General features: G+C 41.9%; 1 protein-coding gene and 1 long non-coding RNA gene across 2 annotated transcripts; one reads left to right on the top strand and one right to left on the bottom strand.

Annotated features, from left to right (window-relative positions):
• Window positions 1-6,125: 6,125 nt before the first annotated feature.
• On the bottom strand, window positions 6,126-9,513 carry LOC309435969. Its single transcript, XR_014183258.1, has 2 exons — window positions 8,870-9,513; window positions 6,126-8,516 (listed from the first exon to the last, which is right to left on the bottom strand). It is a non-coding gene; the product is annotated as an uncharacterized lncRNA (long non-coding RNA).
• On the top strand, window positions 7,589-14,611 carry LOC309435968 (myosin regulatory light chain 2, smooth muscle minor isoform-like). The gene is made up of 4 exons (XM_082044777.1): window positions 7,589-8,457; window positions 9,520-9,718; window positions 9,941-10,102; window positions 13,829-14,611. Exons 2-4 carry the CDS (start codon window positions 9,535-9,537, stop codon window positions 13,999-14,001), a joined length of 519 nt encoding a protein of 172 aa, XP_081900903.1. The 5' UTR covers window positions 7,589-8,457; window positions 9,520-9,534; the 3' UTR covers window positions 14,002-14,611.
• The last annotated feature ends 871 nt before the right edge of the window (window positions 14,612-15,482 follow it).

Consider the following 15,482-nt stretch of genomic DNA (forward strand, 5'->3'; position numbering starts at 1 on the left):
TCTCATTTTCCTTTGCAGTCCCTGGGCCTGTACAGGTATCGTTCCGTAGGACCACTCATTTTGGTAGGAGCAAATCAGTTGCTGTGAGCGAAGCGCACAGGTTGCTGTGGTAGCACATCCTTCAGGAATCCCTGTGCTAGACCTTTAAAAATATAACTTGTATTGGAAATTTCAACAATACAGGAATAAATACTGCCAAGGAATATTTTCAGACCTAACACGTGATACTCCCTAGAGAACGGATCATACATAATAGACATTGCATCACAGGGCTTAAGAGGTCAAGCAGTTCGTATTAATGTAATAAATTTAAGGGAAGATGTTTACATGTTTCTCAGAAGGGTGTAATTAACAGGAAAGCAGGAAATCAAACTGCCTCCTGGAAAATCCCAACCGCTTGCTGCATGCAGCCTCCTCTGCCACGCAGCCCTGATTCACTCCCTTAGTGTACCAGGCCTGCACGTTGATAAAGCTTGGCTGTCAGTTACAAATACTACAGGAGAAGGTAGGTCAAGACTAACTTTAATATGCGTGCCTAAAGCAGCAGATGGTGTGTGACAGGAGCATTTATTTTAGCATTCTTGTCACTGCTTATTTAATCCTTAATTTTTTATTGCCTCACTTTGACTGTTTTACAGTATTGGTGAGTACAACCTCACTGAATAGTTAACTACATTTTGGTTTGTTGTTTTTTTTTTTTCTCCTTATTAATGATGGGTGCACAGCTCCTTGGGAGTGAAAATACAGCATTTCACAATCATTTCCACCCTCTGTCTAGCATGTTCAAGCGAATGGGTGTAAAAAGAGGCCTGTCTCAGTATTTGCTAAAATAGAGCTGGCATCAGACACGAGTAACTCAAGCCTTGCTTAGCTTTGTATCTAACAGACACTGGGCTTTTTTTCCTCAATTGAATTCTTCCTTAATTGTGAACTAACCATCTCTAACGCAACAGGTTTTAGACTGGCAACATGTTACTACCCCACAAGAAGCATGTTGATTTTGAAATTGCTCCACCAGCCAACCAAACTTGCAAAGGCATCAGCTAATATGAAAACTGATAACAGCTTACTTTTTATGCCAAACACCTGACTAAATACACTCCTTGGTTTCTGGGTATGTTTTAAAATACCGCTTTGGGCCTTTGGCCAAGCATTGAGCACAATTCCTTTTCTTCCTTATTTGTACATGCACATTGTAAGATATAAGCACTAATTTGACATGCAAGGAGAAGGCATATAGGCATGTCCTTAGGTTTAGCAGAATTAATTACATGTGTTTGAAAGACTGGAGGCCTCACTCCCTTCTTATTAGAAAAACCTCATCAACACTTATTTTTGCATTTCACTTATAAACATTGTGGCATCATGGTGTCTGGCAATACTTCTGTTTAAAATTAGTGCAAAAAAGGAGGAGAAAAAAAAACAACAGAAAGATTGGGCTAAAATTATTGCAACTTAACAGCGGGGATAAAAAAAAAGTGACGGACATACAGCACAAGTGGCAGTACAGCAGCTTCTTCACCACAGAAAAGAGGCAACAAAAAATCCTAGCAGAAATCAGCAGACACACTTCTCAACTTTTTTTTTTTTTCAATATGTATCCTTGTATATAAAGTACTTTGAAAGTCAAGGAGCACCTTGTCTGCTGAGTCCAGTCCCTTGCTACTCCATCAAACATGTTTCAGTCCCTATTCATACAGTGATTGTGCTGCAGATTTAAATAACTGTATTGGGTTTTTTGTTTTTTGCTGTTTTACAGTACTTCAGAGACTGACTTTATTTTATTTATGTTCTATTACATTTCTCTGCTTTGTACTTGGCCCTGGCATATTGTTGTCATATGATGCTCTAGAGAACTTACATTCTTGCCTTTTCCTTGGCTAAGCACACTGCAAGTTCCCAGAAAGTCAAAACAGAGCTATTTGTCATTGTCAGTGTGGAGAAGGAATATATCTTCTGTAGGCTCCAGTACATTCTCTGAACACCTTTATTTTTCATGCTTCAGCATCTACATATTGGTGCCAAGGAACACCTGGGAAAGCAGTAATTTACCATTTTTATTCATGATGTCTTTGAATGAAAACGGGGAATACCCCACAGTGGGTTAGAAGTCTTGCTCTGAGGCCCCCCAAGAGACCCAAGTGAAGACACGCATTCAGAATCCCTTCTTCCACTCATGACTTCTCAAAAGTTTTCCCGTTGGATCACAGCGCTGGAGCTATGTTGGGAGAAATCCCAGAATAATTCTGGAATGCTCCCATCATCACAAAAAGAATGACTGTCACTCTGACTGGTACGGCACCGCACTCAGGACAGCGTGGCAGAGACAAAAGATGCCAGCTGGATTCACAGAAGAAGGGACGGAAAGGCAGAAGGATGAGCCAAAATACTAGATTAAGCAATTGACAATGCTTTTGTTAAATGACTGTTTTGACCTAGAAATTACTTAGCAGAAAATTTGGGAATATTTGATTGTGCTGTCAACACCTAATCTCTGTAATTCGCATTTGCTACTTTTGTTGAACAGTGATAACATGCTCAGAAAAATCTCTTAACTGGCAAAACCATCGCACTTTCACACATTTTTAATTGTTAATTCAATACGAAAACCACAAATATGCTTTTTTCAACTAGTCTCATTTTCGTACACTTTTGTTTGTTTCCTGTGCATATCCTCAGTCTTACTCCTATGATCACAGTATCACAGTGCCACAGTATGTTTGGGATTGGAAGGGACCTCAAAAGATCATCTAGTCCAGTCCCCCTGCTGGAGCAGGAACACCTAGGTGAGGTCGCACAGGAACATGTCCAGGCGGGTTTTGAATGTCTCCAGAGAAGGAGACTCCACAACCTCCCTGGGCAGCCTGTTCCAGTGCTCTGTCACCCTCACTGAGAAGAAGTTTTTTCTCAAATTTAAGTGGAACCTCTTGTGTTCCAGCTTGATCCCATTACCCCTTGTCCTATCATTGTTTGCCGCCGAGAAGAGCCTGGCTCCATCCTCATGGCACTCACCCTCTATATAAACATTTATAAACATTATATATTTATAAACATTAATAAGGTCACCCCTCAGTCTCCTCTTCTCCAAGCTAAAGGGCCTCAGCTCCCTCAGCCTTTCTTCATAAGGGAGGTGCTCCACTCCCTTAATCATCTTCATTGCCCTACGCTGGACCCTCTCCAGCAGTTCCCTGTCCTTCTTGAACTGAGGGGTCCAAAGGATGATGACCAAAGGAATTGAGTAGCTTCTGTACAAGAAAAACTACCTAAGCAGGACTCTTTGCTACAGCTGACAGAACATGTGAGAGCTCTCTAGAGGCAAAATAACATGAAAAAGGTGGACACACAATTCAGCCTTAGCATTTCTTCCAATATGAAGTCTAGAGCATTGAATAAAAACAGGAATAGGCAGGTTCAAGATTAGTAAGGTGAAGTTTTTCACATAACAAATAGCAACCTTGCAAAAGAATCAAAAAACATCTGCAAATGATACTTTGGATGCTACATTTACATCAGCTCAAGGATTCTGCACTAGGCAAGCTCATGAAAGAAGTTCATAATGGGTTACTAAATACCACATCTGGCTCAGGGTAGCCTACCTCTCCATGAGTTAAACATAGTAGAGGTTGGGAGAGGTTTCTGGGAGGATATCATAAGCTTTCCTGATTCTTATTCTTCCCTAAATACCTGCATATAGCTATTGCTGCTCTTTTCCCCTTAAGAACAGGCAAAAAAGCACCCATTTCTGTCTCCTTTGAAAAGAAGCGGCGTAAAGAAAGAGATATTTTTTTAAAACTATGATTTCAAGTTTCAGGGAAAAACAAAAAATCAATTAAACCCTCCAGGGTTGTGACAGGGGAGACCTCACAGCATCTACTACTTGTTGAAGGCATCCCAGGAACCAGTAGACGTATCCCAGTGTTGCCCCACCTAGCAAAGCAAGAAGCAGGAAGAGGACACAGCTGCTGGGCTTCCCCTTCCTCACTTTTGGGCCAGTTTTGCCTTGCTGAAAAATCAGGGTGAGAGTTGGACAATCTCATTTATATCCATTTTCATAGTTCTCACCTTCTTAGGAGGCAGCAAGATCTGAATGTTGAGCAAAACTCCAGCCTGAGCAGTCCTGACAGGCTTGCTCTGCTCCTCACCATTGTGTATGGCCAAATGCAGGTGCTGGGGATGATCCCTGTATTCCTTCTGGCCTTGCAAGTGGTGCACCATGGCCACAAACAAGTAGGCCAGTCCCCTGACCCCCACCTGTTCAGTGCAGTCGCCTTTGTGAAGCAGACAGGGCAGACACAGTCCATGGGAATGGCTGCTCACCAGAGGATGGCTGAGACTTCACTCCTAGCTTTCCACATCCAGAATAAGCATCTCTTTACAGCAAGGGTACACTGAGCTAGGCAGAGTTTCCTGCAGCTGTTCCTGCAATCTTAATTAGATTCATAAAGAAACAATGTGTGATGCAGACTGATTCTGCTTCATTAAGCAGCCAAGTTAATCACAAATATTTGCGCTGTCATCATAACTCAGCAGAGAGGCAGGGAAATGGAAAGAATTAAGTGAAATGAGGGAAAAGATTTACTGTAAAATGCTTGCTCTCTGTAACAACCTTAGAACTCAAGTATAAAGCAGATAGTTTTGAAGAGTTTTAGACAATCCAAAGGAAACAGGCCTAGGAAAACATTTCAACAGCACCAAACTATTTGACTATTTTAGATGGAAAAAACAGAAAAATTTTATGCATTTTGCTTAAAAGGGTTTTTCTTAAACAAGACTGACATAAAAGAGAAAGAAGGTGGGAGCAATGAAGGAAAAAGTAGAAAGAAGAAAACTGAAGGAGTTAAGAGCCCAGCATTTAAAAAAAAACAAAAACACAACAGAACACACACAAATATGTTTTCAGAATGAATAAATGAATTCCTATTCTGTATGGTTTTAGAAGGAAGTTATGTGGTACTGAGAAATTAACAGATTTTCGGCATACATTCTTGCACTGTATGTGGCAGTGCAAGCACTTTTCTCCACCCACCCACCAAACGCTGTGTGAAACTGAAGCTCGTCACCAGGTGGCACTGCCTCGTGGTCCAGCACCAACCGCTACCCCCGCATCCTGTGTCAGCACAGGCAGCATGAGGACCCCGGCCCCAGAAATGCTGCGGTGATAATGGCCTGCGCAGAGGACAGCGGGGAGGGCACATACTCTCTCTGCAGAGCATTTGTGGAAATGCTTCACTCTGGGCATGCTTTGCACTGTCTGGCAAAAAGCTGGATGACCCACTTAGCGGCAGAGCTCCCCATTTCAACCACAGGCTTCCCAGAATGTGCTCTCCCTAGGATGTGCCTGGACTGTTCTTCTAGAAGAGCCCGAAGGCCATCTTCAAGATCAGACCTGCTGTCCCATCAGATAGCGATCTGCAAGCACAGCTCTTCGTGCAGTCAGGGAGCACCGTCAGAACACAGAGGAGCCTGCGGAAACGACATCACTGTACTCCCAGAAACCATCTGTGAGGCACCAGGGAGTGGAATCAGAGCCACCCTCTCCGCCAGCAACACCCAGGGACGCACAGTCACAGGGAACCAAGCACTGTTCAGGCTGCTGGCTGATCACAGGTACCATCCTCTCCAGAGGGTGGTTCAAACAGCAGAAATAAAGTCCTGCCCACCTGAGACACCAACACAACAGATCTTCTTAATTATGAGCTGAAGCACCAGCAAATACATTCACAAAAAAAAAACCCAAACCTTTACTTTTTTGTTTGCTTTAAGCCATATGCCAATACGTAAAAAAAATATTCTGCAAACAATATAAGAGGCAAAACAAATCCCTTTCTTTTCCCCTTTAAACTTCTTTAGCGGTATCATGAACGCTGGAATCAAGTGAAATCGAACCATTTGTAAAAGCATGGTATAGATCTCCATCACACAGAAAATGGTCTGCATTTAACAACTGCTGCTCATTCCACTATGATACAACAAATTGGAGAGAAAAGCTTTAAGAGAGAAAGTGAGACACACAGACAGACAATTTCATCACTAAGAACTGATCTCATACCAGCCGAGTAACATTCCTGTACCTTTTCTCACATATTTGCAAGTTAAACACTGATAACAACATACACGGTGACAGGTTTCATGTAACACTTTTTTAATAGAATGAAAAGCAATACAATATAGAATAGCACATCTGCACCAGTGGTTCAATTTAAAGTAACTGAAGAAAGGATTTTCAATTAATATCTCAAATAACAATGTTCATAATTACATTTCAACACACAATTCTGTTGTTCAAGATCATCGTGGAGTATTTTAATAACTCCATTACTACCTTGGTGCTTCTACTGCTTTTCTGCCCACTCACACTTTGCATATTATTATCCTGAAACTACATGCCATGTCTAGTAAGTACAGAGGATTTTTCCCCCAATACTTTTTCCATGAGTGCGCTCTCAATTCTGCAGAAATTAATATATTTTCCATTGCATTTTGAAGCAAATTTTAGAAGAGCAACATTAAAATTAATTGGGGAAGTATTCTTATAAGATAATTAGGCCAAGTTCTCAGTCCTCATGAAATAACTCTTCTGGTTTGAGATGAGGGCAGGGAAAGGAAGTTTGGGCCTTTTAGCAATTACAGTGTCTCACTTTAAACTTGGGACTGCAACTTCCAGAGTATATATTCACTTCAGTATATACAGTGTCTAAATTAAATCCATTTACATTTGTAAATATAATTAGTAATTGCAGCAAAAGCCTGTTCATCTATTTTCCCCTTGTTTTTCTTAACAGTTACTATTTACAAAAGTACTGATTGTAAACTGACAAAATGGATAACCGGTAGGAAAGCAGTTAAAAGAATGATGAACTGACAGTGCAGCTTTCCCATCTGACAATATTTCAGAATGCTTCTGTGTAGTGAACAACAGCTTCTTGAAGCCCAAGTGATTTACACGGGACTTCAAAGTGCAAAATGTGAATAAACACTTAGGTTAGAAAAATTTCAAAAACACAGAAGCGACTGGTCACAGGCTAAAACCGAACTGCTTCTAAGGTCATTTCAGACCTCATCCTCAGAGGAGCACTAAAAAGAGCTCATACCGCAACTTTTTTGAGGCCCTACGTTAGTAAATGAAGAAAGAAAAAATAAAAATGGTGTTAACCTTTGCACTACTTTCATAAAGAAAATACAAGCATGAATAAATCCTCCAAGGGGTCTTACAATATATGGCTGCAGGAAGCAGTAACTCTTGTTCATGCAGGAGTACTCATTTAGCAAACTTAAGGATGCAAACTAGAATTTTTCTGATCCCTAAAGTGAAACATGAGAAAGACTGAATGCAAGGATAACACCTTACACTTGCTAATTCAGGCAGTATGTTACCAAACCATCAGGCTTCAATAACCTCACTGCTATGACACCATGAACCTGTCAACTCCGCGGTCACAGAATCACAGAATGTTAGAGATCATCCAGTCCAATCCCCTCGCCGGAGCAGGAACGCCCAGATGAGGTTACACAGGAAGGCGTCCAGGTGGGTTTTGAATGTCTCCAGAAAAGGGGACTCCATAACCTCCCTGGGCAGCCTGTTCCAGTGCTCTGTCACTCTCGCTGAGAAGAAGTTTCTTCTCATATTTAAATGGAACCTCCTATGTTCCAGTTTGTACCCACTGCCCCTTGTCCTATCACTAGTTGTCACTGAGAAGAGCCTGGCTCCATCCTCGTGACACTCACCCTTTACATATTTATAAACATCAATGTCACCCCTCAGTCTCCTCCAAGCTAAAGAGCCCTAGGTCCCTCAGCCTTTCCTCATAAGGGAGATGCTCCACTCCACTCGCCGGCAGAAGCTCCATGGGCAGGGACCGAAGCTCCATCTTCAACGTGAAATAAAAACAGGCACATGGGAAGAACCTGCCGACTCCAAACCCTCCAGAACTACTTTTCCACCTCTCAAAACCCGAGCGCTGAACGGGGCGTTCCGGGGGTGCAGGTGCCCGGCTGAACGCGGCGGCCCCCGGCGTATCCCCGATCTCAGACACGCGTTTTTAAGGCGGTTCGGATTTACCCTTCCTCTGGCCTCTCCCAGCATCCCCTTCCTCAGGGAGTCATTACCTCCGGAGTGACAGGCGTCAGCGAGCTTCCCTCCTTCCCGCTCTGCGCGGCGGCGACTTCCCCCGGGCTGCGCCAAAGCTGCCGGAGAGGCGGGGGGGGACGCGGAGAAGCCGTTTGGGGAACATCCCGACCCAGCGGCCCCGAGTAGGGCTGCGATCGTTAGGGGAAAGCTCTCGCTGCCGTTCCGCCGCACTTCGCCGCTTCTCCCGCCACCAACCCGCCGCTCGTCCTCCCCCGCCCGCCCCCCGCCGCTGAGGAAGGCGATGGTTTCTCCGGGAAGCACCGGAGCTGTTGCCGCTTCCTCCCCCTTACCCGTTTGTTTCTCACCGGGTCCCCGCAGCGGCCGTTGAGGTGAGGCGGGGAGGGTCTGGGTGCCGCCGGTGGGGAGGTGTTTGGGGGGCGGGAACGGGCTGCGGGGAGAGTGACCGTTGGGAGACGCGGGGGACCCAGCGACCGTTGGCGGCAGCCGTTGGGGCAGCTGCCGCTGAGGAGAAGCGATGGCGCCGGCTCCCCCCACCCCCTCCGTCCTCGCCGCCGGTTGAGGCTGAGGCTCCGGCAGCCACGAACGTGGCTGCCGGAGCCTCAGCCTCAACCGGCGGCGAGGACGGAGGAGGGCGGGGGGGGGGGTAGCCGGCGCCATTGCCTGTGGCGTCGTTTCTTCATGGGGAGGGCAGGAGTTCTTAGACTCTGTGCGCCCTTAAAAAAGCTATCAGCCCCCTTTTTTTTTTTTTTTTTTTTTTTTTTTTTTTTAATAAAAATTCACCTCGAATGCTGGGCTCGCTGGAGCGTTGTCTCTGAGCTTCGTTCTCCCTTCACGTCCAAGCTTGGGGTGGGGGTCACTGCATAGGTATTGGTATGAGCAGAAATATAGTTCACACAGTTTTCTTATTTTCGGAAGGCAAGGCAAGCACAGAGATCCATCGCTATGCAAAATAGCAACTACTTAACTGCTGTCAGGTGTATAGGCACTTAAGAGTTTGTTCAGGTGAACTGAGTTGTGTTTTCTTCCTCTACACAGTTCTCGTATATCCATATCCGTACAGAGCTGTTTCACAGGATTACTGACAGCCCTCAAAACCTCACTTTACTGTTTTAGACTTGAGACCAGCCTTACTTCCCTTCTTGCAGGTGCATGTATCAAGAAAGGGTCCCCTACAAAAGCTGTCCCTTTGAAATTAAAGTTTAACTTACATCTTCTTTTAGTGATTTATTTATTTAGGAGTCTGTCTTTCATTTGTTTTTATTTTCTGCTTCTCTTTTTCCCTTCTTGATTAGGGACGTATGTTCCGATGAGAGGAAATAGAAGTGTCTTAGAGGAGTTTTCTATCTCTGAACATTAATGTTAAACGTTAATACAGTTTTAAGTCCTAACTCTGATCTTATTGTATTTACTATATTTACTTCTCTCTCTAGTGTCCAAAAATCAACATGTCTAGCAAAAAAGCAAAGACGAAGACCACCAAGAAGCGCCCTCAGCGCGCCACTTCCAATGTATTTGCCATGTTTGATCAGTCACAGATTCAAGAATTCAAAGAGGCCTTCAACATGATCGACCAGAACAGGGATGGCTTCATTGACAAAGAGGACTTGCACGACATGCTCGCCTCCCTCGGTAATGTCTGGAGAGAGGGCAGGGGGTTCTGCTGCTTGTCTGTCTAGCTAATAATTCTCTCTTGTCAATAGAATAATATAACATTTACTAACCTGTTGCTCAGGGATCTGTTACCATGACTCTCAGCTGTGAATAAAAGTGATGGCATTTTATGAAAAATAAAGGCTTTGCTTGTGTATCTGATCTTGAGGTTTTTTTAACCTACGTGTATGTTTTCTGCAGGGAAGAATCCAACAGATGAATACCTGGATGCCATGATGAATGAGGCTCCAGGCCCCATAAACTTCACTATGTTCCTTACAATGTTTGGTGAGAAGTTAAATGGCACAGACCCAGAAGATGTCATCAGGAATGCTTTTGCCTGCTTTGATGAAGAAGCAACAGGTACATGGGTGAAACCCAGTCACTTGGTGGGAACAGAGGAGCATATTTTCATGTTGTTTATTTGGGTTTCTTAATAGTAGGCTGATTTTTGCACCTTGATAAATGAAGTATGACACGGTAATCCTTCTAGATGGCATATTTTACCAAGTAATGAGAATCTGACGTATTACTGAGACGAAAAACTGGCTGGCTGTTCTGTGTGAGTACTGAGGACTAGTAGTAATGTTCTGTGAGGCTTTGAAGAAGGGTGTTTTAAGAAGGCAGTGTGTATGTTCCTCAAAATGCAAAATAAGATGGATTTGCTTTAAGAAGATGACACTGAAAACGTCAGAGATGTGAAATTTGTAATACAACTGCATTTGTCCTCCCCCTGCAGTAGATTTGAGGTGCATCTGAATTCTTCGATGTATTTAGTATTTCAAGACAGGCTGTTGAGCCTATGTAAACTCTTTTGAACACTCATCTTGCCTCGTGTATGTTATGGCTCTGATGACAAATGCCATGTGTCATGCTCTTACCTGTAGCTGAGTTTGCTTTCAGGTTGCAGGAAGGGCTGTAGCCCTAATGATCTAAAGATAAAACCAGGGTGGGGTCTAGAAGTCAGAAATTACAGATTGGATTGACTTGCATAGCAAGGTGGGGGGAAAGAGGAGAATACAGAGCTCAGTTTTACTGTATCAGACTTTCAAGGTTGCACGTATAATCTTGATGTTAGAGTTTATGCTTTTATTTCTTCATTCATGTAGGCTAAGATTCCCGAGAAGTGTGTAGGAACCAGGGATGGATCCTTAGGACAATTCTGAGGAATTACAGAATATCAGTGCTTTCACATGTTGTGAACGTGTCTTAATAGCGCATGCTGAAATTGTGTAGCCTCTGTACTGGAGATGTCACCGCACCTATAACTTTCCTCACAAATGTCCACTACAGTATTTCAATCTAACCTGGGGGTATATGCTCTGAACCTTTCAAAGGATGTGATTCCATTTCAAACAGCTATTTTTGGTCTGTGTATTTTTAGCACCTTTTGCCTTTTCAAAGAGCATCCCCTTCCTGCTGAGGTGTAGGTAAACAGGCTTTCTGTTGGTAAAGACTTTTCAAATGTTAATTGACTTCCTCCCTCTCAAGGGAAATCTCTTTACCATCTCCTAGAGAAGGAAGTTTTGTTAGTAGGTTAATTATTTTCTCTCCACAGGTAGTCTGACTCACTGTGCTACAGGGTTTTTTTGTGTCCTCCCAAACAAGAGCTTGTGAATTAGGATATAAAGAAAATTATTGTGCTACCAGTTCTCTTGAACAGTAAGGTTCTACATCTATGTAAACAATAAGTTACTAGTTCAGGCCCCCATGTACTGATAAGACTGATTTTTCAACTCTGTGTGGTAAATGTTTTTGTCTAGTCATAGGATGATTTGAGGATAATGGTTCCACAGTCTCCCTTGTGTCTTATGCTATCCTCGGATTTTTAACCAGGAACCATGTTAGATAGTTATGATGTTTTATTGATTTTTAATTCATAATTGTCAAAACGCAGTCTTCAAAATAACATGTAATGTATTTGTAGGACCCATGTTATCTTTGCCATTTATTAATTTTATTATCAGATTTGGCTTCTGATCAGTTTGTTCCTTTTTAAAATGAACAAAAGCATATCCAGCTTTTTCTTCACTTAATAATCTCCAGGTGTGTGTGTCTTTTGAGCCTGATTTTCTAACTCTACGTCAGTTCTTTTTAAAAAGAACAATACAAAAAGAACAATACAAATCAGATCATTTTGATGAGGATAAGTTACTTGTACTTGTTGGGTTTTACTTCTGTTTCCTGTATTGCAAATCTAGTTGGATATATTGCTTCAGCATTACTGTTGTATGTAGTACTATGACATTAGTATAAAAGTTAGATCTGTCTGCACTTGGTATATCTTTTGTCTGCTCTTTGATCCTGCATTGTCATCTGTTTTGTGCTGTCTCCTACAGGCTGAATGTTAAATTTTGCTTCATTAATTTGTTGCTCCCCACCTATGTTGAAGCTGTGTGTGAGACAGAGTGGGAGTACTGTTTGCTTTACAGTTCTGTGCTGCTAAAACTTTTAGTGTATTCCTAGTCTGGCAACCTAGTTCAATGTTTAAACACCTAACTGTTCCTACAGAAGCAACTAAGTCCGCAGGGCTAAACTTGCAGCACCAAAGGCCTTGCATTCTTTGAATACTAATCCTTATATTATCTGTTGTGACTACTTGGTCTCTGTAGGATTGCAGAAGTAGAGAGCCTCATCTGTTTAACTGTTCTTCCCCCACCTTTACGCACATCTGCAAAGAGACAACTCAAAAATTTGACCCAGTTAAGACGGGCCTGGCTAACTGAACATTCTCCCCGTTTTTAAATTGCTGTTAGCCTTCTTCATTTGGAGTCAGTGGTCAAGGGCTTCTCTGCATTGGGATATGATGCTGTTTTAATTAGCATATGTTTTAATGTGTGGGTTTTTTCCCTTCCTCACAGCATACACCAATCCCATGATAATTTGTCATGCTTATTGACTGCCTTTTGGTCCTCTGATTACCTGTTTGGTTTTGTCTCTCTAATGAACTGTTTGCTTAAGTTATATAACACTTACCAAAGCAGAACTTTTTTTTTTTTTTTTTTTTTTAAATCACATTCTAATTGAATCTGCATTAGTTCATTTGGGTGTCTGTTTATGACTTCCAGCTGTTCTAGACAGTTTACTGTTTTTTTTGGTGGTGGTGGTGGGTGTTTTTTTAACATACTTGTATCTCCTCCGTTCTGTTATTGATGCTTCTCCAATTGAAATTCAATAACCAATTTCCTTCTCAAATGAAGTGACTGTTGTGCATTTAAAGGCATGTTAAGTCTTACTTCAACATTAAGCAGTTTCTGCATTCTTATGCCTACCATTTGTTACGTGCATTCCTTTTTTAATCTCTAAACTTTCCTGGATTTATTTGGCAACTGGTGGTTCTGCCCATCTATTGAAATTGAATTAACAGAACATACTAAGCCAACTGCTCATTTTGGAGAAAATTAACAAAGATATAAAAATCTTCTGCTAAAATTTTAGCATAATATAACTTAATACGTCTTACCTTTGTTTTGGCTAGCTTCTTTGCCTCTGCCTCCCCACAGTAAATGTTATTCCTCCCTCCTGAGTTAACTTGCTCAGTCCTGCCTGACAGTCTTTTCTGTTATGAACTCTTTCCCTGGATGCTTGCCAGCAGTTTGCTGTATCCACATAAACCACCTCCAGCAGTGGTATTGTGCAGCACTGAAGAGCCAAACAGTGGTTATTTAGTCCCCAGAGGAAACTAGTTTACAGAGGTCATGCAAGTATATCTAATCAAGTAAAGAGAAATGTAAATCAATTAAGAGAACAACTTGTGTAATAAAGACTAGCAGTGACAGGAACTTGGTTTTTGAGCTGTTGAAAATCAGCAGATGGAAATAGGTATTACTAGATCACAGCAGATCAGGCCCTCCTTTCAAAAACCTGTATGAAATGCATCAAACTTCTGCCCCTTCCCCCACCCACTTCCCCTTTTCATTTGAGGAATTTCTTTAGAGTTCAATTAAGAAAGTATTTTGGGCTCTTGATGCAAATGCATGTATTACATGCTGTATTAGTTAATTGCGTGACTCTCTTATGTTCATCCTACTGCTTTCGAAGACTCAGCTAAGAAATAGTTTCCCTTTTGTGTTTTACGTCATATTCTAGGGTTCATTCAGGAAGACTACCTGCGAGAGCTGCTGACCACGATGGGAGACAGGTTCACAGATGAAGAGGTAGATGAGCTGTACCGAGAGGCACCTATCGACAAAAAGGGCAATTTCAACTACATTGAATTCACGCGCATCCTGAAACATGGAGCAAAAGACAAGGATGACTGAGCAAAGCTCCTGATACCTGCAGATAGCTTTTTTTTTTTCTGCCCCTCCATTAATTTTACTTCTCAGGATCTGTTTTTTCTTTTTTTCTTGTTGGTACCTTTCACATACACTTTTAACATTCCAGCTTTTTCCTCTGTGGACTCTGGAGCTTCTCAGGCGCAGTTGCACCTGTGTAATAAAACCGGAAATGAGTCAGGAGAAAAGACAGCTTATAGTGATAGAGGTTTGGAGACAAAGATCTGTGAGTGTGGAGGCCCAGGCAAAAACATCAGTGCTACTCATCCTATCTAGATTTTTACATTTTTAATGATAACTTTTCAAATAAAACTGCTATATTAAGTACATCGTTAAATTTTTCATGCTAGAAGTGAACTGTTATCTAATCATATCTGTAAATATTTTTGCAACTGTATGCAGTTGTGCTGTTGTCTATTTTTGCCTTGAAAATGAAGCATAAGTCATTTAAGCATACTGATTTTTGTACTTCACCAACTACTCCATTTACTACTGTGAGCACATACAGTGACGAAGCTCCTATCCTTCAAATTTTCATGCACTGTAAGTTAATGATTTCTGTCCTAGACTTGCACATTAAAATGTTTAAATCTTATGGATGTAATAAGAGGGTGTTTTACCACCTTAGCACTACCGTTTCTTTACACTGAATACAATATTAATACTGCTTTCTAAAACCTTATATGGTAATTCCTATTTTTTTCTTGAAAAAAACCCATACCATCTGTGAGTAGAATGCTTGAGTGATCCCTCTTACCAGATCTGCAGGAGTGAGAATATAGAATTCATTATGTTTCATTGCAACCATTTATTTTTTCCCTTTCTTTCCTCTTCCCATCTTTTTTCAAAGCACCATGAGAATGGGGCTAGGCGAAGAAGGAAGGTGTGCTGTCTCTGTCCTTTTGGGTTTCTATCTGAAAATGTTATTCTCACTTTCCAAATGAAACGATATACAATAGGTAGTTTTAAGAGCTTCTGCTGAGAGTGGTGCTTTGGGTGTGTGAGAAGGAGGCATTCCTTTTTGTTCCATTTCTCATAATTATATCCTCTGGCTCCTGTGGTATGGAACGCATAGCAGATTTGCTACAGCACTCTGAAGCAATTTTGCCATAATTGGAATAGTTGTGGTTCTGGTTTTTTGGTCTTGAGAGAAAGGGTGATTAGAGTTGCTTCTGTCACTTCTAGGAACTGCATTGTTATCCCATAAGAATTTAGGTTACAAAATCAAGAAAAGTCATTTGGCTGAGAGCGTTCTGCTGTTTCTTGGTAGGCTGCTATTATGAACTAAACTTTTAATAAGTTTCATTAGAGGACAGTGATTATTTGTTTTAGAACTACACTGTTCTTTAACGAATAACCTACTAGGACTGTCGTCTTTTGAGAAGCACAGAGCTGTAAAAATCGTTCACTGGTACCTGTAAGAAAAAGCTCAGAAGCTTCTGCTCTCAGTCCCAGTTAGTTTTGTA

This window comes from Streptopelia decaocto, assembly GCF_964273445.1.
Source record: "Streptopelia decaocto genome assembly, chromosome: 2".
Classification (NCBI taxonomy): domain Eukaryota; kingdom Metazoa; phylum Chordata; class Aves; order Columbiformes; family Columbidae; genus Streptopelia; species Streptopelia decaocto.